At 43.7% G+C, this 22,659-nt stretch overlaps 2 protein-coding genes across 5 annotated transcripts; one reads left to right on the top strand and one right to left on the bottom strand.

The window, feature by feature from the left end:
• Nucleotides 1–7,983: 7,983 nt before the first annotated feature.
• On the top strand, nucleotides 7,984–13,155 carry LOC120645588 (translation initiation factor IF-2-like). Its single transcript, XM_039922370.1, has 11 exons — nucleotides 7,984–8,119; nucleotides 9,341–9,623; nucleotides 9,731–9,882; nucleotides 10,008–10,326; nucleotides 10,661–10,738; nucleotides 11,154–11,234; nucleotides 12,051–12,133; nucleotides 12,262–12,389; nucleotides 12,481–12,554; nucleotides 12,680–12,749; nucleotides 12,841–13,155. The coding sequence occupies exons 1-8, from the start codon at nucleotides 7,984–7,986 to the stop codon at nucleotides 12,276–12,278; spliced, it is 1,149 nt and encodes a 382-aa protein (XP_039778304.1). The 3' UTR covers nucleotides 12,279–12,389; nucleotides 12,481–12,554; nucleotides 12,680–12,749; nucleotides 12,841–13,155.
• A 7,120-nt stretch (nucleotides 13,156–20,275) lies between these two features.
• LOC120644284 lies at nucleotides 20,276–22,597 on the bottom strand. Of its 4 annotated transcripts, none has more exons than XR_005663569.1 (10): nucleotides 22,317–22,597; nucleotides 22,158–22,251; nucleotides 21,951–22,081; nucleotides 21,785–21,866; nucleotides 21,576–21,702; nucleotides 21,315–21,466; nucleotides 20,928–21,216; nucleotides 20,787–20,842; nucleotides 20,616–20,717; nucleotides 20,276–20,539 (listed from the first exon to the last, which is right to left on the bottom strand). XR_005663569.1 is itself a non-coding variant. In XM_039920881.1 (4 exons), exons 1-4 carry the CDS (start codon nucleotides 21,320–21,322, stop codon nucleotides 20,564–20,566), a joined length of 507 nt encoding a protein of 168 aa, XP_039776815.1. In that variant the 5' UTR covers nucleotides 21,323–21,466; the 3' UTR covers nucleotides 20,276–20,563. The 4 variants fall into 4 exon arrangements, 1 of the variants encoding a protein (XP_039776815.1); XR_005663571.1 differs by having other exon boundaries at nucleotides 22,158–22,232; XR_005663570.1 differs by lacking the exon at nucleotides 20,616–20,717.
• Between the last annotated feature and the right edge of the window lie 62 nt (nucleotides 22,598–22,659).

Here is a 22,659-nt window from a genome sequence, read left to right as displayed (position 1 = left end):
TAATGATTTAAAGTATCTATCCTCACCAAAAATCATTTGTTCCAGATTGACTTAACTAAAATTTCTCAAACTTTTTATTTAGACTCTGGGAACTAACATACAAGTACTGTAAAAGTTTGAACCCATGAAACATATCATAACAACTTGAATAAATGAAACTATCCCTCCTAGGCATACATCAAGATTTATAGAAACTGATAGCTAGGCATGGCAACTGTCCACGAAAATGTACCCCATTGACCAAAAATGGCTAACAACTCATGCTTGTAACTTGAGATCTATTATAAAGTACATTTTCTTTGTATTTTAATTGAAGTAAAAACTATTGAGCAAATGAAAAAGTGCATGACACGAAAGTTGTAGATATAGTCACAAGGAACTCAGAACAGTTGAGTTTTAATTTTTCTGATATTTCTACGATTTTTAAACGAATTTACAAGTTTGCTGTTTTTCAAAACAAAAAGAAAAAAGAAATGTAAACTTGCATCTAGGCCCCTGGAACAATTTGGGGGCTCACAGACATGCCCTTGGCCGGAGCCAAGAACAGGGGAGGTGGCGGCGGAGGTTTTCCGGCGAGAAGGAGGCTCGTCGGTGGCGGGGATGGTGTCCAGGGGTGAGAGCTCACCGAGCTCTACCTAGGGGTGGGTGATGTGGTCGACGGGGATGGCCGGAGCAGGGATGGCGGCGTAGCCGCACGGCCGGCGGCGGTGGCGAGCTGCGACGGCGGCACTCCGGCGCGAGAGGAGGGGCAAGAGCAGGCCGGGGAGCTTCACGGCGCCATGAGGAAGCTAGCTCGGGGGTTGATTGGAGTCGGGGAGGGGCGGAGCAGGGGGTTCCGCGGGCGGCGCTGGCGGCTCTGCCCCGGCGAGCTTCGGTGGTCGGAGCGGACGGAGGAGGGGGCCGGTGAGCACCAAGGGGGGGTGGGGATCCCGTTCCCGGGCTCCGTTGGGGCGGAGGGAGGCCGGAGGTGGGGGCTCCGCGGTGAGGCGGTGCTTGGCGGCGGCAATGGCGTGGGCGGCGGCGTTCCAGGGCGCGGGGAGCGGAGTGGGGGCTGGGCTTCGGGTGGAAGGGAGAGGGAAGGAGCGGGAACGCGGGATGGCGAAGCAAAATGGGGAGGAGAGGGCTACAGAGGGGAGCTCGGCAGGGGAGGAGTTAAGGGCGAGCGCACTGGCGTGGGCGGCGGCTCGTCGCGTTGCCGTCGTCGCGGAGTGCCAGCACTCGAGCATGGCACAGTGAGGGCAGGCGAGCACTCGAGCGCGGCGCGGGGTCAACGACCGGGACGGGAGCGTGGTGGCGTGGCCGGGCGGCGGGGCAGTAATGGCGCGGCGGCAGGCGCTGCGAGCTCTGGTGGCGAGGGTGCCGTGCGGGCGGGCGGCAGCGAGCGGCGTCCGGGCGCGTGCGTACTCGAGCGGGGTAGGGAGGGGTCAGCGGCGCGGCGAGGCAGCGCGGCGGCAGCGAGCGCAGCGAGCCCGCGGTCAGCGGCGCAGCGAGGCACGCGCGGGCGGCGCGCTCAAGTGCCTGCGCGCGCGCAGAGCAGAGAGGGGAGGGTCAGCGAGGGAGAGAGAGAAAGGGAGTGGAGAGAGAAATAAAAGTCAGCGGTTTGACTTGGTTCAAACTCAAAATTTTCAATTGAAACTTGAAAAATTTTGAACACGAAAGTTGTTCAAAATTAAATTTCCTACAACTTTCCTTTCAGGCAAAACTTCGTTTGAGCAACGATTTGAAAGTTAAAAATTTGAAATCAAGTTTAAATGAACCCACTGTTTTTCGGGGTTTTTCTCAAAATTTCATGTTGTAACTTGAAAAACTTTGAACACGAAAGTTGTTTATCTTGTCAAACCCTACAACTTTCATGTTGGGCAAAAGTTCATTTGGGCAAAAGTGCGAGAGATGACTTTTTGGTGTATTTAAACGGAACTCGGCTTTTAAGTAATCACCAAAATAGGGTTTACTGTGTCATTTGATGTTAATGGCATGTTTAAACAGGGCTAAACACCGGAGGTGTCACAGCTACAAAAGCGTGACGAAGACAAGGAGGCAGTACAGAAGTCATGTCAAACCATAGATGTCTTGGTCACATGCAGTTATTTGCCAATCATGGATGGAGGTTTAGTAATAGGATTGGTCCTCAATAAGCGTCTTCATCGAATTTTTGGGTTGGCTTTGTCACCTTTTGCTTATTTTTGTCATTGTAATTGTAGATGGAAAAGCTGCAAACTTTGTAATAAATAGTTGTAGCCTCTTTTGAGGTCGAGGCCGAATACTCTTTCCCATTATCTAAAAATTTGCGCGCCCGTTCCGGCACAGCCGTTGGACGCTCCCAATTGCAACGCCCCCTGCAGTCGCTGATGGCTAGCTAGACACGACACTGAGATCCTGGGCTGGGCCTGGTTCCCCTTCGTGCTATCCGCTCTTCACTGTGCCGTCCGGGAGGTTTCAGAATTTGCCCGCTTGTGGCGACACCACCGTCTAAACTAACCGCTCATTTGCTTCACTTGCTCATCTTTATGAGCCTCCGTAAGGAAACCCGTAAACTCTGTAAACACAAAAAAAAACATCACATCGAATATTTAAACACATACATGGAGTACTAAATGAAGTCTATTTACAAAACTTTTTGCATGGATGTGCTGTAAATCACGAGACGAATTTAATGAGCCTACTTAATCTATGATTTGCAACAGTGATCATCCACTAATTATAGATTAATCATGAATTAATTAGCATCATTAGATTCGTCTCGCGATTTACAACCCATTTGTATAAAAAGTTTTATAAATAGACTTTATTTAGTACTTCAAATTAGTAAAATTCCATCGCAATTTTTTTTAAGTTTCATCTAAAGACGGTCTTATTCGTCCCATTTTCTGACAACAATAAGGTGCCCTCACGTCAGACTCACAAGATTATTACCCATTTTCTGACAACAATAAGTGCCCTCACGTCAGACTCACAAGATTATTACGTGCGCGTGTGGGCAAGGCACGAGTGGGCTTGTCAACGGCTTGATGAGCTCCGGCCACTGAGAGCAAGTATTATAAGGGTGAATCAGCCGGCTGAATCCAGGTCACGCCTTGAAAAAAGCTATGATGTGGCTTCACGTCGTGTTTGGTTAGGATTTCATAGAATTTTTTTTCATCTTTGATCACTAATTTAAAGTATTAAATAAAATCTAATTACAAAACCACTTTCACAACTCCGTGTAAATCGCGAGACGAATCTAATGAGACCTTCGACCGTGTGATTAGAGGATAGTTACTGTAATACCACTGTAGCAAATCATCAATTAATTACCGTCATTAGATTTGTCTCGAAAAATTACACCAATCTCTAAAATGATTTTGCAAATAGACTTCATTTGGTACTCCATGCGGGCATTTGTTTTTTTTTGTAATTTTGATTTCACGGCTAACCAAACACAGCCTGCCGCTGAACTCTTCACCCGGCTGAATCTGGCACACTGCCCATTCCCAGCCAGCTACAGGCGATAAGCCCTGGCGCCTGACTCCCACAGCCTTCCGCTTGATAAACATTAAATACTAGCATGCTTATAAAGCCAACCTCTCAGCCAGCTTAATATATGCATAGACTATATGACTTACTATATGTGACATGGCATAAGAATTCAGCCGACAGTCAGCTGACTTATTAGCCATGCTCTGAGGAATGTGTTGGACAAATGGAGTAATTAACCACAAAAAATATGTGATCTGGATGGAAGGAAGAGAGTTTCAAGTGTACTCCATCGGATGGAAAGTACAATTCCGCATTAGAAAACCAAAAATGTGTTTAGATGTTAGATCTCAACTACCTGTTTAATTAAATATAAAAACTAATCGCATATGGTAAATAAATGAGGGCATTGTTGGAGGTCAAAATTGGCAATAACCGAGGCCGACCGGTCTGACCGGTCTGGGCCTTTAATCCGAGTAGGGTTAGGATTTTGTATTAAGAGTCATATTATAATCCGATTTGAAAGGGGTACGTCCTCCCCGGCCTATAAATATAAAGGTTGCAGCCGATTGAGGGTTTTTCTAATCACAATCGAATTAAAACAATCTCTTTTACCCTTTTACTCAAATCCTAATCTTTTACAATCCCTTTGCTGTTCTTTGCTCGTCTCTACGACGTTCAAGGGCGTCTTGAGTGGCCTGCCGACCTCAAGGCAACCCTAGATCTTCAAGCTCCGACGGGGTCCCTCCCGAGCTTGAGGTTTTAGGTTTTCGCGAGTTTCTGCGTCCAACCGGTCTGACCGTCCAACCGGTCTGACCGGTTGGAGGGGGCGGTCTGACCGGTCCTGTCTGAAGCCCGCTGGTGAAGATCGTTTGCGATCCGCGCGTTCTAGCACACCGGTGTGTTGACCAGATTAGCATCAACATACTTTTCAGCGACTCCGCTAGGGAAGAAGTAGCAATCTACATCGGTTACAATGACCGGTGAAATAGGAGATGCCTCCAAGATGGATCCGTTGAATGCTATCAATGTCACTTATGAAGATCTATCTGAGGAGCAGCGCTAGAAGTTCGAAGCCGATTTGAAGCGGCAGAACGAGGAGATCAGGGCGAAGATGCTTGCATGCTATGGGAAGACCCGGCAAGGTGTGATCGAGAAGGAAAAGTTCGTCATGCCGGGGACCCAATCTGCTACACCGCCTGCTCCTTCAGTCGTCAATGTAAGTTCTTCTCCTCAAGATCTATATACCATGTTATTATCTGAGCAACGATGTGCAACTATCCATGCAAAAAACTTTGATTGACATATCTGAGCGTATGGATAGATTGGAGAAGGGTAAAATTGTGAATACCACTTATTCTACTAAAGACCTTACCCCTAGTTCGGCAGCTCCTACATCTACTGTTAATGTGGAATTTGGGATGCCACCGAATTATTTCGCTGGGGAGTCACCACCGCCAGGCACCGTTCGGCCAACCACGGCCGAACCGGTCAGACCAGTCGCAACGACCGGTCAGACTGCTGCCTCGGCGGCAGGTGTGGTCAGACCGATCCCTCAGACCGGTCAGACCGATCCCTCAGACCGGTTAGACCGGTGCCATAATACTGGCCTCAGCGTCCACTCCCGCACTTGCGCCAATTTCGAGTTCGGCTGCTCCTGGCCGAACGGATGAATTAGAGGGTTTTGTGCCGCCGTATACTGCCAAATCATACGGCGAACCTACTTTTCCACCTGCTATGCTGCAAGATGTTTGGGATGACTTGACAAAGAATAATCCCCATCATGCTACACAGACGATGAGCACTACTGAACCAGTAACTAATCATCTGGCAACTAATGCTCAAACATCTAGTAGCGGGAACTATGAGGCCGATCTTGCCAAGATGAGAGCAGATTTGAATACTTTGCTTTATACTAAACTTAGTCAGTTGGGCATAAATCCTGGCAGAAATCAGTTGTATCAAAGGTCGTATCCCGATGCTTACGATCTGGTTCCCTATCCTACAGGGTGGCGCGTTCCCGATTTTATTAAATTTAGTGGGGACGATAATCGGTCAACTTGGGAGCACATAAATCAATATATTGCTCAATTAGTGAAGCTAGTTCTAGTAACTCTTTGCGAGTGCGTTTGTTTTCTTTATCGTTAACTGGAACTGTTTTTTCTTGGTTTTCTGCTTTACCTCCAAATTCGGTCCGCTCTTGGAACGAATTAGAACAAAAATTTCATGATCACTTTTATAGCGGGGATAATGAAGCAAAGTTGACAGATTTAACATCGATTAAACAAATTAGAGATGAATCGGTATCCGATTACTTCAAGAGGTTTAAAGAAGTTAAAAACCGATGCTTTAATTTATCAATTTCTGATAAGGATTTGGTAGATATTGCTCTTAATGGTTTGCGCTCATACTTGAAAGAGAAGCTCGAAGGATTTGATTATCCAAGAGTATAAAATTAAAAATTCTAAGGATGCATATAAGTCTCATCGTTCTAATACTCATGTTGTTGAATATGATTTCGATTCTTCGAACGATGAGGATAATGAGGGTTACACTGCTAAGTTTGTTTGGCCATCATCGGCCAAACCTTGTTCTTGTGCATCGCTTAAGCCGACTCAAAAGGGTCGGAAACAAGAGATGAAATTTACATTTGATGTGTCCAAATGTGATCGCATTTTTGATGAGTTGTTGCGTTTGGGGCATATTAAGATTAATCATGTTATACCGCCGCTTGAAGAGTTAAAGCGGCGAGCATATTGTAAATTTCATAATTCTCATTCTCATGCAACTAACGATTATAATGTGTTCCGTCGTCAGGTTCAATCGGCCATGAATGAAGGACGATTGATTTTCCCTGAGATGAAGATTATGACACCGTTTCTTGTTCACACCAACATGCATACCATCGATTCGAGCAATGCCAAGGTGCTGATTCGGCCAGAACAAGCCGAAGGAGCGGAGGGTAAAAATGTGGTGATTGGTGAAGCAAGGCCGAAGAATGTCAATGACAAGATTCTGGCCAGGGAAATGGTTCTGGAAAAGGCTCCTGATGGCAAGGAGCTCATAAAAATTACCGTCAAAGCTCAAGTGCCCGGGGGGCAAGAAAATTCTTCCGTTGCTGCAAGTTGGCCTGCTGTCCAGGACTGACCGGTCAGACCGGTCCGCCCCAGGGCCGACCAAGGACTTCTCAAACCCAAGTGCTCGGAAGAAGGTACTTGGAAGCAGAATGTGCCAAAGGTCCAAGGGAAGATGGTTGCTCAGAAACCAGCCTTTGACCAACTTCTGAACAAATACATGAAGGCCGTTCAACAAAATCGGCCACTAAAAAAGAGATCTTATTCACTTCCGCGTCGAGGTGGTTCTCCAATGAGGGAAGGACCAAACAAACGCAGAGGTGGTGTTGTCACCGTGTTCCCACCACAGAAGGCATATGCTCCAATGCCATAGATGCCTCCGGCGTCAAATGCTACAAATCCGGTGTGGGAACACGAAGGAGTCTGGATGTAGTGCTTCCCCATGCCATATCCACCGCATTATCAGGGGGAAGGGTCCAGGACACCGGTGCATGACCTATTGGGCTCACTCCAATCCGGTCAGCAGCAGCATGTTGCACCGGTCAGACTGGTCCAGCCTGACCGGTCAGACTGGTCTCAGCAGAGACTGGCCCAGTCTCATCCTCCAAGGCAAGAATATCATGTCAAGAAGAGGGAGGAGGATGTGCAGCCCATGCAAGTGGATTCTGGGAAGACCACCACCGATGATGTTGTGAAGATCGGTGATGTGAATGTGGTGGTTGATGTTGTGTATTTGGCAAATCGGCTCAAAATGATTCCCAGAAGCGTGTGTTGGCCAATGATCATGAGGCCAGCAGCAGTGGCTCGGCGAACAAATACCATCAACCTAGGTGGTGCCCGCCGGGTTTGAGCCATTCTCGAAAGAGAAGATTGCAGCGCTTAAGGCGCAAGGAGCAGAAGGAGCAAGAGGCCGAGAAGCTCAAAGATGAGCACTTTAATAAAATATCGGCCAATGGTTCCTCAGGGCAGAGAATGGCGGGCCAAGCCCACTATGCAGTCAACAGGACCGGTCGAACCGCCTCAGGTGACCGGTCTGACTGGTGCAGAGGACCGGTTTGACCGCCAGGTGCAACCAGTCAGACCGGTCGAGCCTGTTGTCGAGCAGCAAGCTGAAGCGGCTACTTCGGCTTCACGCGATGAAGTTCCAATAGTTTCTGCAGATTTGGGTGATGAGGAACTGGTGAATTATGAGGCTTCTCCAGCGTGTAGCAACATGGAGATAAATGTTGTGCGATTCTCTGAAGAGTACTACGCCATTTCGGAGGAGGAGGAAGCAGCTCTTCTGGATTTCGGGCCACGCGAGGACGTATTCTAGAAGCCAAAGGAATCGGACAATCACTAGAAAGCCCTTTAGATGAGGTGGCACATTAATGGGAGGCCGATTTCTCGCATGCTTGTTGATGGAGGGGCAATTGTGAATTTGATGCCCTATTCATTGTACAAGAAACTTGGAGGGATGGATGAAGAGCTGAACGAGACGAACATGACGGTCAGCGGCGTGGGTGGAGGCGATCCTATTAGTGCTAAAGGGGTGGCTTCCATGGAGTTGACCGTGGGGAGCAAGACATTAGCAACAGTCTTCGAGGTGCAAGGTAACTTCGGCTTGATACTTGGACGTGATTGGATTTATACCAATCAATGTGTGCCTTCTACCTTGCATCAAAGTCTTATCCAGTGGATCGGCGATGAGATTGAGGTAGTTCATGGCGACACTTCATCCTACATTGCAACCGCCGATTCCAACACTCTTGGTGTGTATTATGACATCAAATGCTTATCGGGATTGGATCTGTCTGATTTCGAGTTAATCAGTTGCACTAAGGATGGGTTCGTGCCTGCTACTCTAAAGCCGATGGAGAATCGACTGCATTATTGCAAATAAAATGAGTGCAGCAAGCAACTCAGGCGAGACCGGGCAGACCGGACGTCCAGACTGGTCAAACCGCCATCAGATCGGCGCACAGAGCCGACCGGTCAGACCGGTCAGTCTAACCGGTCAGACCGGTCTGACACAGACTTGTTGATGGAGAGGATTGAGCACTATCGGTCGCGGATGAACGATATGTGCGAGGCCATTGAGGACATTGAAGACATGGACAAGTTAGGCCAAGGATTTACGTTGGCTGATCCTTTAGAAAAAGTGGATATTAGAGATGGTAGTGTTTCTAGGCCGACTTTTATAAATACAAATTTATCGGCTAAGTATAAAGCCGACTTAATAAAGTTATTGAAAGAGTATGTGGATTGCTTTGTATGGAGTTATTCTGAGATGCCTAGTTTGAGTCGTGATTTGGTTGAGCATCGGCTGCCAATTAAAACCGGTTTTAGACCTTATAAACAATCTGCTAGGACATTTAATCCAAATCCAATCCAATCCAATCCTCCATCTTCCAAATCCAAACCCCTAAAGCACCAAATCGAATTATGCTTGGTCCACACCGTTGAATGCACCCACTGAGATGCCAGAGCAAACTGCACCAACAATTCGTACCCAGCAAAATCCCCACACCCCGAAACCAACGGCTCAGATTACATGTGGCGACAACAGACGATCCAGATGAAAAGTAGGCTTCAACGCGCGGGGGATGGCTTCAACGGCCGCGCCAAACGTTTCCAAATCGAAACAATCCAAAACGCCGCCGCCGCCGCCGCGGATCCTCGTCGCCCCTGCCGCGCCGCCAGCTGAAGGGAGCTCCGCGGCGCCCCGGCCACGCCGCCGCGCCCCGACGCATCCGGGGACCAGGGCCGCCGCCGCCCTGTGCTCCCCGCCGAAACCCTAGGCCGCGACCCTGGGATGACCGTAGCTCGTTGAGCCGCCCGCGGCGCACGGCGGCCGGGCCGCACGCCAGGCGCGAAGGCCGTTGCCCTGCCCGGAGGCCTTTGCCCCGCGCCTGAGGGCAGCCGCCCGCGGCGCACGGCGGCCGGTCCGCACGCCGGGCGCGGAGGCCGGTGCCCCGGCACTGAGGGCAGCCGCCCGCAGCGCACGGCGGCCCTGGAAGCCAGGGCAGCGCGGGAGCTTCGTGTTCGGGAGCGGGCCGGCGCCGCCGCATCGTCGACCATCGCCGAGTGGGGTCTCGTCTGCGGCGAGCGCGACAGGTCAGTACGCTTCCTTCCTCCACTCCATCATGTTAATTTCGCACCGCTCATCTCCAGTCGCGTCGGAGAGTAAATTAATTTTGGGCAATTAGTCGTGCAAAATTAAGGATCATTCCGGAAGGTCGTGTCCTGGCCTTCCCGACAATCTGCTGCGTTCCGAGGCCCTCGCCGTCGGCCGCACGCTCGCCATTGCCCACGGACCCGCACGCCCCGTCGCCGGACTCCCGCTACCGTGCCAAATCCCCTACTCGCACGTCAGGTGAGTCCCTCTTGCAGGTAGAAGTTGAGTATTTCTTGTGCAAATTGGCAAGCCATGGAAATTTTGGCACGCAACTTGTTTGGACTGCGACTGCTGCTTGAGATTGGCCGTTGTATCATGGTCAGGCTTGGTTTGCACTGAGCTTGAGTCTGCCGGCGTGCGCCGCGCGTTGGAGCCCGGACGCCGTGCGCCTCGCCCGCGCAGGCCTCAGGGGCGAGGCAAACGGCCTCCGCGCGGCGTGCGCCCGGCCACCGTGCGCCGTCAAACGGGCTCCGCGCCCGGCGTGTGGCCCGGCCACCGTGCGCCGCCGCCGGCGAGCTGGGGGATTCGCCGAGGACGCGCGGCACGAGCGCCGGAAGGGGCTACGCGGCCAGCATGCGGCGCGACCTGCGTGGCTGGGGGATTCGCCGAGAACAATTGCAACGAAGAAGAAGAAATGACGTGGTGTGTTGCTTTGGGTGCCTACCTGCTGCTTGTTTGATGAAATGTCTAGGCAAGCAATGTTACACCGAAATAGAAGTTGCTATTGCTTTTACTTGATGGATTTTGATTATTCTTGTTCCACTGTTAGAGTTTTGCAGAGGATGCAAAAATTATGCCAATTGGTTTTAGTTCTTATGAACAATTAGTTTGTTGTAGTGGAATACTTTCTTATTTGTGCTTGCATTTTCAAGCCTAGAATTAAACTTGGCAACCTATTACTACTTACTTTGCTAATTGTGCTTGCAATCAGATTGTTATTTTCGTGTTGTGTAAAATTTTGTTTATTTTGGCACAGGCAAACCTACTGCAGCGCCTCTTGCATCCGAGCTGGAGGCCTTGAGCCTTATGATTCCATGCAGATCCTTGCCCTACGGTATGTAGAAGGCAGGAAAGCCAGAGATATTCTGGAAGTTTATTTAATCGATGAAAATAGACATCATCTGACAAAGCCATTTATGGATATCTCTTGCCTAATTGCCTTGTATGAGATGAAAAAAGAGATAGATTAAGCCTAATTATTGAGTTCTTTTGCAAGCTGTTTTGCCTAAATAGATATGATGGGATCTAGATAATCTTTTATTTTCATTTGTAAATATGATATAAAAGCAACAATTAAAATTTCATGGTACTTGACACTTTGACAGTACAGCAAATTCATGTATGTTCCTCTTTTGTCTGAACCATTGACATTGTACTGCAGAGAAAATATAGTGGACAGGCACCTTTGCCAGCTCTACTTTTGTTCAAAACCAGTTAACATTTGTTGTTCTGATGATTTACCATCACAGTGCTGTTCCCAGATCTTTGATCCACAGAGAAAAGGACAGAAACATTACATCGAGGATCTATGCGACCAAGAGACTTCTAAGGTAACACAAGCACAATATTCGTATAATCAATTTTTTCCTAATCCAATAAATCCTACTATTCTCATATATCCTCTATTGTTTCCTATTCTCTGTCGATCTAGCTCTACAACATAAAAACGCACTGCCTGCTTTATGTCCATTTTGCAAACAGTGACAGCCCTCCCATTTAGTATTGGTCATCCATCTGCTTTCGATGCATTTTTCGGACCTGGTACTGACAAAATGATCAGTAACAACATTTTCCACTTCAGAGGCGTTTGGCTTGCAGTGCAATAATGCTTGATTCAAGAACTGTGATGCAGTGATTTGGATCGAAATTTAATGCTATATATTTGTCAACAGGAACAACTGCTAATTTTTCTATCTGACTGTGTAGCAGTGAAATGAAATTGGATTACTCAGCTAAAGTCATTGTGTTTCAAGTTTAATAATATGGAAACTCACATAAATAACACTTGATTCACCTGTCCCTTCTATCATGACGTTTGTACCTTTTCCCATCATAATTGCTTGGTTGGGTCGTGCGTGCTTTGCTGTGGCGGCTGCGCCGACGCCACCCGGCCGGTCAACACCGTGTCCGGTGCTCTTATCTGTCCTTGCCGGCTCGTTCGCCTGTCTTGTATAGATCGATGTGTTTTTACTGTCCTTATTATCCTTTGACCTTTTGGTGCAAGCTACGGGAGCAAAATATATAGACTTGTTTCGTGGTTTTGTGATTGGTTTATTGCTACTGCTCGCTGGGATTTAGTAGTTTGCAAATTTCTGGATCTGAATACACTATTCTGACACCTTAATTCGTTGATTTGCTGTGCGAAGAAACCACATATCTGCTGCAGAAGCTGTCGCTGGATTCGCAGCCCAAGGCGGCGGATGCAACAGAGCCTGCCCGTACCAAGAAGGTAGAGATGAAACAGAACCTCGTGGACTTTCATCTCGTGGATTTTCATCTAAACCTCGTGGATGAAACAGAACCTCGGGGTATGTCTGTGATTCTGATCCCCCCATTTGTCTGCGCTGTTCAATTCAGCAGGGTGCTGCAGCTAGCCAGCCACTGAGCGTGTCGATCCTGCCGGAGCGATCCATTACGCCAGTGCTTCAAGACTTTATGGATCCCAACCTGTTCTATTGCCACTTTGCCAGTGTATTAATATGGAGGTGAGTGAGGGACCGTGTAAGAATTCTTATGTTGGTTTGAGACTCTTGTAATTTGCTGATTTAATTGTGCTATCTTATGTCTTACATACAGGCTACGATGGTTCCATGAGCGAGTGGGATGATTATCCTAGATATCTAAATCCAGATGGAGTGAAGATTGCCCCAGTAAGTATCTATAAAGATCTTATCCTTTAATTTGTCATCTGATGCTTCCCATGATTATTTGCATCCTGAGGCATATTCTTAATGTAGAAATGGTCCAATTGCTTGCTATTATTGTCTCCTAATAGGTGGTAGCTGTACTATCGACTCTATTGTTGGACATGTAGTAAGCAGAAATCTATTCACCCTCCATTTCAGGTATGGTTTGTGCTTTGGCTGGTTTTCTCTTTTCCTTGTGCTCTCTGCACTGTTACCTCATGTTGGAAAGGTTTTGCGTGGCTCAAAGCAGTGCTGGAAGAAGAGGGGAGGGGAGGTGCCGGTGGGAAGGGGGAAGAAGGCGTGGTTGCAAAGGGAGAGGAGAGGAATGATCACTTGCAAACAAAAACCAGTGCAACGACATGAATGCAATATACGTAGAACCATTTTATTTAATTCAGAGAGACAATATTTGTTTTTTCTATATGTACTGTTGATAGAATGTTAAAATTAGAGAAAATCGTTGGTTTTAAAATTATGATCACTTGTTTTATTTAATTCAGAAAGAAATTCATTCATAAACAAAATTTTAAATTATAAGAAAATAATTGGTTTTTAAAATTTTAAATTTGATTTTGCTCTATGGATGTGGTTCTGTAATCAACAAAATAACTCTATATTATATATGCTTTGTGTGAAACATATATTTCTCGTTTTAGACTATGGATCATATATTGTTTTGTATGTTTGAAATTTATCCGTAGCGTTAGCACGGGCCAATTTACTAGTCGTGCTATGAATGATTGAATTAAAGAAGAAATTAATCGCTTGTTGGAAGTTGGATTTATTCGGTCTTGTCGGTATGCGGAGTGGATCTCTAATATTGTGCTCGTTGAGAAAAAAGATTCGGGTAAGATTAGAGTATGCATTGATTTCAGAAATCTTAATAAAGCTACTCCTAAAGATGAGTATTCTATGCCTATTGCCGATATGCTGATTAATGAAGCTTTTGGACATCGTGTCATTAGTTTTCCTGATGGTAACACCGGTTACAATCAAATATTTATGGTCGAAGAGGATGTGTCTAAAATGGCCTTTAGATGTCCAGGGTTTATCGGTTTGTTTGAGTGGGTTGTCATGACTTTTGGTTTGAAAAATGCCGGTGCTACTTATCAAAGAGTTATGAATTTGATTTTTCATGATTTACTTGGTGTTATATTGGAGGTTTACATTGATGATATTGTAATTAAATCGGCCGGTTTGAGAAATCATTTGGCTGATTTAAGGTTGGTTCTTGAAAGAATGTGTCGGTATGGTTTGATGATGAATCCACTCAAATGTGTTTTTGGAGTATCGGCTGGGAAGTTCTTGGGCTTTATTATTCATGAGAAAAGCATTGAGATTGATCCAAAGCGAGATGAAGCCATGAAGCGTGTTGAGGCTCCAACTTGTAAGAAAGATTTGCAGAAATTCTTGGGCAAGATGAATTACTAGAGAAGATTTATATTTAACTTGTCCGGGAAGATTGATTCTTTTACTCCTATTCTTCGGTTAAAAGATGAAGCCGAATTTACTTGGGGGGCAGAACAGCAAGAGTCATTTGAGAAGATTAAAAATTATTTGTCTTCATCGCCGGTGCTTAAGGCGCCTAGGAGACGGGTTCCTTTCAGGCTTAATGTGGCTGCAAAAGATAAAATTATTGGTGCTGTTTTGACTCAAGAGACCGAAGGAAAGGAGTATATTATCACTTATTTGAGCCGACGGCTTATTGATGTGGAAACAAGGTATACATTTATTGAAAAGTTGTACTTATCTTTATACTATGTTTGTACCAAGTTGAGGCATTACTTGTTATCTAGTACATGCATAGTAACTTGTCAAGCCGATGTTATTAAGCATATGTTACAAAAGCTGATTTTGAGTGGGAGAATCGGCAAATGGGCTTATACACTTGTAGAATATGATTTGGCCTATGAGTCTTTGAAATCCATAAGAGGCCAGATTGTAGCAGACTTTATTGTTGAACATCGGATTAATGATGAATAAGATTTGGAAGTCGGCTATATTACTTGCACACCATGGAAGTTATATTTTGATGGATCGGTTTGTGATGATGGGAGAGGAGTTGGCATTGGTAATGTTCTTATGTCTCCAAGTGGTGCTGTTTTTGAGTTATCAAACCGATTGGAAGAATTTTAAACGAACAATCAAGTTGAATATAAAGCACTTCTATTTGGTTTGGAATTTTTGCAATCCATGGGCGTGAGGCATGTTGAAGCCTTTGGAGATTCGCTTCTGGTGGTGCAACAAGTATTCAAGGTATGCCAATGTTACAATGGAGTTTTAAATGCATATCTTGACAAATGTCTTGATATTATGTCTTACTTTGATGAATTCGTAATTCGACATATTCCAAGGGAAGAGAATGAAAAGGCTAATACTCTGGCTCAACAAGCATCTGGCTATAATGTTACAAAAAAATATTTTAACATTAGAAAGCCGATGCGAATTAAAGTCGAGTCACTGGTTCTGGACGAACTAGTCCGACCGGTCGCTAAGACCGGTCTGACCGCTCCGACCGGTTTGACCGGTCCAGAGACCGGTCTGACCGCTGAGGGCGGTGTGAATAGCAGTTTGGCTGAAATTCCTTCTCAAAAGGTTGAGGCCGAAGTGTAAGATTGGAGGGTACCTATTATATCATATTTGAAGGATCTTGGTCGTGGTGCAGAGAGAAATATTTGGCATTTAGCATTTAAATATATTTTGGTTGGCAATGATCTTTATCGTCGGACTGCCGATGATATTCTTCTCAAATGTTTGGGGACCGACCAGGCCCGTGTTGCTATGGGAGAAGTATATGAAGCCATCTGTGGTACACATCAATCGGCTCCTAAAATGAAGTGGTTGTTTAGGAGAGCCGGTTTTTATTGGCCAAGTATGATTTCGGACTGCTTTAGATATTATAAAGGATGTGAATTATGTCAGCGGTTTGGTGATATTCAGTTGGTGCCTGCTGCGTTGTTGCATCCTATTATTAAGCCTTGGCCATTCAGAGGATGGGGCTTGGATTTCATTGGTCAAATTAATCCTCCTTCTTCAAAAGGGAATTGCTTCGTGTTGGTAGCAACAGATTATTTTACTAAATGGACCGAAGCAATACCTTTGAAGAATATGACACATAGAGAAGTAATTGAGTTCATTACGGAGCATATTATTCATAGATTCGGCATTCCTCAAACTTTGACAATGGATCAAGGTTCGTCGTTTATTTCAAAGGAGGTACGAGAATTTGCCGAATCTTACAAAATCAAGATAGTCAACTCATCTCCATATTATGCTCAGGCCAATGATCAGGCCGAGTCTAGCAACAAAATTTTGATAAGGCTCATCAAGAAAAAGATAGAAGAGAATCCCAGCAGGTGGCATGAGGTTTTATCCGAAGTATTATGGGCTCATCGCATATCTAGACATGGTACTACTAAAGTTACTCCTTTTGAGTTTGTTTATGGTCAAAAGGTCATTTTACCTGTTGAGGTAAATCTGGATGCTTATAGATTGGCTAAACAAAATGACCTTTCCGCTATTGATTATCATGACTTGATGATGGATAATATTGATGAAATAAGTGACAAACAGTTGCAAGCTTTGAAGGAAATTGAGAGAGACAAACTTCGGGTGGCTAGAGCTTACAACAAGAAGGTAAAGCCTAAATCTTTTCAAGTTGGTGATCTGGTTTGGAAGACAATTCTGCCTCTTGGGACAAAGAGCAATAAGTTTGGCAAGTGGTCGCCATGTTGGGAAGGTCCATACAAGATTGTCAAGGTTATCTTCGGGAATTCTTATATGGTGGAGACGCTGCAAGAAGAACGTCTACCTAGGGCGCTGAATGGAAGATACTTGAAGAAATACTACCCAAGTGTTTGGCAAGATGCTTGAATATGAAGACGGCCGGTATTTGAATATCGCCCTTAGCATTATTTTTAGGCCAGTGCTGAAGTTGTAATTCTGTATCATTAGAGCATGTTTAGGTACTTGCTTTTTGGCTTGCATAGCTCACCAAAAATGCAGGGGGCATATGTTGGAGGTCAAAATTGGCAATAACCGAGGCCGACCGGTCAGACCGGTCTGGGCTTGTAATCCGAGTAGGGTTAGAGTTTTGTATTAAGAGTCCTATTGTAATCCGATTTGGAAGGGGTACGTCCTCCCCGGCCTATAAATATAAAAGATGCGGCTGATTGAGGGTTTTTCTAACCACAATCGAATTAAAACAATCTCTTTTACCCTTTTACTCAAACCCTAATCTTTTCCAACCCCTTTGCTGTTCTTTGCTCATCTCTACGGCGTTCAAGGGCGTCTTGAGTGGCCTGCCGACCTCAAGGCAACCTTAGATCTTCAAGCTCCGACGGGATCCCTCCCGAGCTTGAGGTTATAGGTTTTCGCGAGTTTCTGCGTCCAACCGGTCTGACCGGTTGGAGGGGGCGGTCTGACCGGTCCTGTCTGAAGCCTGCTGGTGAAGATCGTTTGCGATCCGCGCGTTCTAGCGCACCGGTGTGTTGACCAGATTAGTGTCAACAGGCATGAGAGTCTTTTCACGTCACCACTAACCTGTCTGGAAAAGAAAAACTAGAATTGCACTCTTCATGAACGGAGGGAGTAGCTCAATACAATTTAAGTTGATTACTATGGTAGTGAGATTCTTGAGCTCCAAATGGTCCCTTTTCTTTAATCTCTAGTCGCATTTTTTCTTAACCTAAATGTTGTAAATCTCACTCGGGCGGTTCATTTATGAAGCTGTTCTGGTACTACAATGCAAATCTTTGTACAAACCAGGCTCGTTTACAGGCCTTCAAGTGCTGCCGGTGGTACGAGCGACCAACCAAACCGGCCATTTAATAGTGCAATTTTAAGGCTTTGTTTTGATCATCTGCTGATACATGGACAAAAAATCTACCTTTAGATAAGGAGAGAGAGAGAGACAGAATTCTACCTTTATTGGTGTGATAGTCTGTTTACAAAGTGGTTTTAAGTTGTCAGGTGTACTTTGCTTGCAACAAGTGCTGCAAACTCTCATTTTTATTCAAATTTCTTTCAGAAATCAGAACTCACTGTCATTGCGCTGCAAGTCTGCAACGCTAATGATGCGACCTACGAAGTGGCTATCCTATCCGGCTACTCTTTCCGTCCCAAAATATAAACATTTATCGACTTTCATGATTCATGTTTGACCATTCGTCTTATTCGAAAAATTTGTGAAAATATTATTTATTTTGTTATGACATGTTTTATCATCGTATATATTTTAAATATATCATAATTATTTTTATATTTTTATAAATTTTTTAAATAAGACGAATGATCAAATATGATACGCAAAAGTCAACAAATACTTATATTCTAGGATGGAGGGAGTACAACCAGTATTTTCTAAATGAATGCAGTATTTAATCCAATGTGCATGCATGAATGCAGTATTTAATCCAATGTCCGCGCCAAAAGAAAAAAATAAATGCGAGTTCAATGCAGCCGGCAGGAATGGCTAGTGTAGGCTGAAGCAAAGGACCTCAGTTACTCCGTACTGACTAGTTACTGCATCTGTTTAGGCCCTGTTTAGATCTGACCCCGTAAATCCCGTAAACACAAAAAAACGTCACATTGAATATTTCGACACATGTATGGAATACTAAATGAAGTTTATTTACAAAACTTTTTGTATAAATAGGCTGTAAATCGCGATACGAATCTAATGAGCCTACTTAATCCATAATTTGCAACAGTGATGCTACAGTAATCATCCGCTAATTATTGATTAATCATGGATTAATTAGCATTATTAGATTCGTCTCGCGATTTACAACCTATCTGTGCAAAAAATTTTATAAATAGACTTCATTTAGTACTTCAAATTAGTAAAATTTCTTTGAATTTTTTTTTTGCAACGGAACTAAACACGGACTTATTTTCCTTTGCCGTTTGGTGCAGGTTCTGTGGTCGTCAGATAGTAATGCTTTGGACCTTTGGTGAGATGCAGAGGGCGTGGAAAGTGCTGCATTCAATGAACTTAGGACTGTCAGTGTTTCTGCAGCTACTACCATCTAGCATTCGAAAGAAGCCTCTTCACATCATCAGTGGAACTAATGAAGATTACTGCCTTACTGGTAAGTAAGCCATAGTTACGTATAGGAATGAGTAACCACAGTTAATTTCAGAATGTACCACCAAATTGGATTGGTTTCAAAGAAATATCAAGAAAATAAGTGCAAATTTACACTGACCCATGGTTCTCTGAGCCATTATCCACAGATTGAGTTATTGCTTTATTGCCTTGTCGGTGGCTGCGCTCACAGTCACAGATGACCAAAAACTCTGCATGTTATTCGAACCGCAACATGAGTAAAAACATGGCCCAGCATCTGTTCACCGTTTGCCAAGAATAGGGACGACTAAGGCCTCTTTTGGCACCGCTCCAGCTTCGTGCTACAGTGCCAAGTACTGTTCGCACTGTATGTCATTGTAGCGCGAAGCAGGGACGGGGCCGGAGGTGCTACAGCTAAATGGGTGAGGGGAGAAGCAGGTGAAGCAGAATATCGTGACTTCACTAGCTTCGCGCTACAGTCTGCACAGTACTGCTATAGTAGCCGCGCGGGTGAAGCTGGAGCTGCACGGGCCCTAATTGTCTAACGAAATATGCAAGCCTTTGAATAGTGTAACTAGGGCCAGAGGTCCCCGGCTTCCACCCAAAGACTAGGTGAATTCCCTGCGCGTTGCTGCGGGATATTTTGTGTTATTTGTAAATATTATTATTGGATGATGTTGGGGAAGAGTTTAGGTTTAGTTCATTTGTTTAAACAAAGTTGAATTATTGTATAAATGTGATTCAGTTTTATTGAATACATTTGGAGATATTTATGTAAAGGGAATTGAAATTATTTAGGAACTAACATAGAATTTTGGAGAAAAGTAACTAATTTGTATTTGTACTCGTGGACTCCTCTTCAGTTAAAATAGCTTGCAGGTATGGTTGTTCTTTTTTTTTGTGTGTATTGAGCAATGATCATCTGGCTGTTAGTTGGAAGGTTCTTGGTTATGTCTTTGGTCTGAGAATGGCCGGTGAGAGTAACACATATTTTTGGGCTTGTATCATCCTTGAGTTTACTGATTGCTTCGACATATTTGTCATGCATCTTGTTTGGAGAACTGAATAAACAATGAAGGAAAGGTGAATATAAGGGTATAAAAAATACAATTTTGGTTGATATAAAATATAAAGCAATGGACAAATATGATTACATTACAAAGATAGAAAAATGGTAATTTGCGTTAAGAGAAAACCTTTTGAAGTGTTGTTGGTGCGCCATTGGTTTAGAGTATGAGAAGATGAAGAATTCACAGAGACAAGATGGAAGATATAAAGTGTGGCGAGTAAGGAGTTGGGATTGTGAACTATATAGTAGAAGAATGGAAGGGGCAATTTAATATGCTGTAATTGTTGGAGTGATGAGAGAATTATTGTATTATAAATCTGTATTATTAGATCATAAATAATTTTTATGAGGCAATACAAAAACAAATGAAGGAAGGCAATTATGTCATTAAAAAAATAATGATACTATTACGGGACAGTGTTAGGCATGTCAGAGGAGCAAGATGTCCAGAAGTAGTTTGAATCGTCTTTGCTCCATTGAGCCAATAATAAAAGCAGTGAAGGAAGGGAATTATAGCACTTGAATGTTAGGAATAATACTAAAATATGCATCTCACGGTCACTCTTCAACTTTTAGAATGTTCAGATTCAGAAATAGGTACACGAAAATACAGTACTTGTATGAAGTTCAGTTTTGACATAAATAAGAGATTTAGAGTGCCGCAAATGTGAAAGTTTATTGAAGTATTATTGTAAAAGCACTATAAGGAAAAGTAGTCAAGCATCAGAGACACAGATGCCTCTGGATATATATTGAAGTAATGTGACGCTGAGCAAAGAGCTTGTACCAAGTGTTTCGCCATGTTGTTATCTGCAAGTACATTTGAAACCAATATTATAATAGTATATTTAAAAAATGAATGTAGATGTGTTGAAGAAAGTAGTACTCTGGTCTTTGACGTTTAGGAAGAGGCTGGGAGGTAGGTGTTTGATCTTTTTCCTTGCATTCTATGTTATCTTTGAAATCTAATGATCTCTTTGCGTTTGAGCTGGGAATTAAGGGGGACAATGTTATAATTTTAGGAACTTAGAAGTTGATTTGGGAGTGGGTGTATTACCTTTCAGATCCTGTGTTTTGAGCTGGAGAAGGTAGTGCTGCCATGACAGATGTTGCCTAAAAAGGAAATAGCATTTGTTATATAAGACATATGGTATACATAAACTTTGAATACAAAATGAATAATAAATATGAAGATAACCTGTGCAGCTGGTTCCTTTGAATGTGAACTTGAATTCTCTATTTGAAAACTCTTCCTCAAGACATATTTGATGGAAAAAGTTGAGGACGAATTAGTGCTCATTTCTATGTAGAAGAGTCTAGTTTTTCCGATTGCTTTATTTAAAGCAGCTACATGTTCTGTTGCATCAATTTTCATGTTTTGAGAAGCATGATATGCACTACGTTCTACCAAATCTTCAGCTATGAAAGAGAAAGCTATTGTGTCTATGCTTCCAGTATCATCTGTAATGGTAATAGGAAGTTTGTACCTGTAGTGATTATGAAATGTTAATTGCGTAGGGAATATGGTGGATGAATTTAATAAATATTTATTATATAATATTAAGGTAGAAGGAAGTTTTTTTACATTGGCATTGGCTGTGAAGCTGCACAATCACATCTTGGTTCTTCTGAAATGCTTCCATATCCCACTTTACAATTTCGACATGCTTTGTAGTACCATTTTGTGCCTGGCAGTATGGCAGATAATTTTGCAATGCAGCTGTATGTAGCACCTCCCTTTTATTTGTGGAGAAAACAAAATTCTGAGAAGCGTTTGGAGTATATCTTGGCATATAGAGTGTGCAGAATTGAATATATTTTTAATGGAATGAAAGGGGATTGTTACCTGGAAAGATGTTGCTGGTAGTTCAATTATTTTGTCAAGTGTGTATATTTGGCCAGCTGCTTGGATTGGAGATAACTGAAGTACTTGAGGTGCATGCTGTTACAGAGATGGAGCTTCCCATTTGTAGCTGTAAGAAATATTAGATATAAGTTGTTTGCTACAAAAGTATACAGAAAACAGAGGTAATATGTAGTTTTATTGAAGGGAACCTTGTACGGAATTCAGAAATTTGAGGAATGTCTAAGTCAACTAATATTTGTGTTGCAGAACTTGATGATGCCTGTGTTACTCCTGAAAAGTTAATGTTATATTAGAAAATGAGTAGTGACATGGTTGATATTCATTTCAGAGAGCATAGATAGGATTTTTGTTTACCTTTAAAGCTTCCAGCAGTTAATCCAGCAAACATTGCAACAACGATCCCTTGCTTAGATTTTTCAAGGAATTCAGCCTCGTTAAATGTTTCGCCATGTTCGCCCCATAGTTGTATTTCCTGTGTTTGTTCCCTGCGAGCATTAACTTGTTAGGAATTATTTATAAAAAATGTTATCAAACATGAGTGAACTATATGAAGGTACATACTCTTGGTCTCGAATCTTGACTTTTCGGAGTTTTGTACTTGTTGTTGCGCTAGCAAAATCATAAGGTCCTATATGGCTGATAACTCCTATTAAATCTATAAGGACTATGTGTGAGATATGTTTTTAAACAGACCAAAAAATGGGAGTGGCTTGGCAATACCTAGAAGTGGCTTTGATGTAATGTCTTTTGATGATAACTGATCAAATGGGCAAATTTGAATGCATAGTGGGGGATCTTATCTCCTCGCGAATCAAGACGATGGACCTTCGAGTTGGGCTGGAACTGTAGCATGTACTTTTGATGATGATAGATGTATGTCCTTTGTTTGCTGTCAACTGCAGTAAGATTTGTAAATATATAGACTGATCCTTGGCCTTCAGCAAGTAAAGGTCGAAACTGTTGTGCAAGTTTCTTTGGGACAGTAATTTGAACCATTGTGCCCTGTTATAGAATAGAAGTGGAAGGCATGAATATTTTAATCAAGAAATATGGAGTAAGGTCA

The sequence above is a fragment of the Panicum virgatum genome, chromosome 8K, assembly GCF_016808335.1.
Source record: "Panicum virgatum strain AP13 chromosome 8K, P.virgatum_v5, whole genome shotgun sequence".
Classification (NCBI taxonomy): Eukaryota; Viridiplantae; Streptophyta; class Magnoliopsida; order Poales; family Poaceae; genus Panicum; species Panicum virgatum.
Note: the sequence above shows the minus strand (reverse complement) of the source record. Positions and strands in the feature narration are given on the sequence as shown.

Excerpts from the sequence above, each read along its gene's own strand:
- LOC120644284 (XM_039920881.1), bottom strand. Across the intron at positions 20,843-20,927 it reads CAAAGGAACCAGCTGCACAG|GCAACATCTGTCATGGCAGC; the intron begins GTTATCTTCATA and ends TTTCCTTTTTAG. Across the intron at positions 20,718-20,786 it reads CAAAACACAGGATCTGAAAG|CTCAAACGCAAAGAGATCAT; the intron begins GTAATACACCCA and ends CTTAATTCCCAG.
- LOC120645588 (XM_039922370.1), top strand. The coding sequence starts at position 7,984 with ATGGATGAAGAGCTGAACGAGACGAACATGACGGTCAGCGGCGTGGGT. Across the intron at positions 8,120-9,340 it reads AACAGTCTTCGAGGTGCAAG|CCGCCCGCGGCGCACGGCGG; the intron begins GTAACTTCGGCT and ends TAGCTCGTTGAG. Across the intron at positions 9,883-10,007 it reads ATCCCCTACTCGCACGTCAG|GCTTGGTTTGCACTGAGCTT; the intron begins GTGAGTCCCTCT and ends TATCATGGTCAG.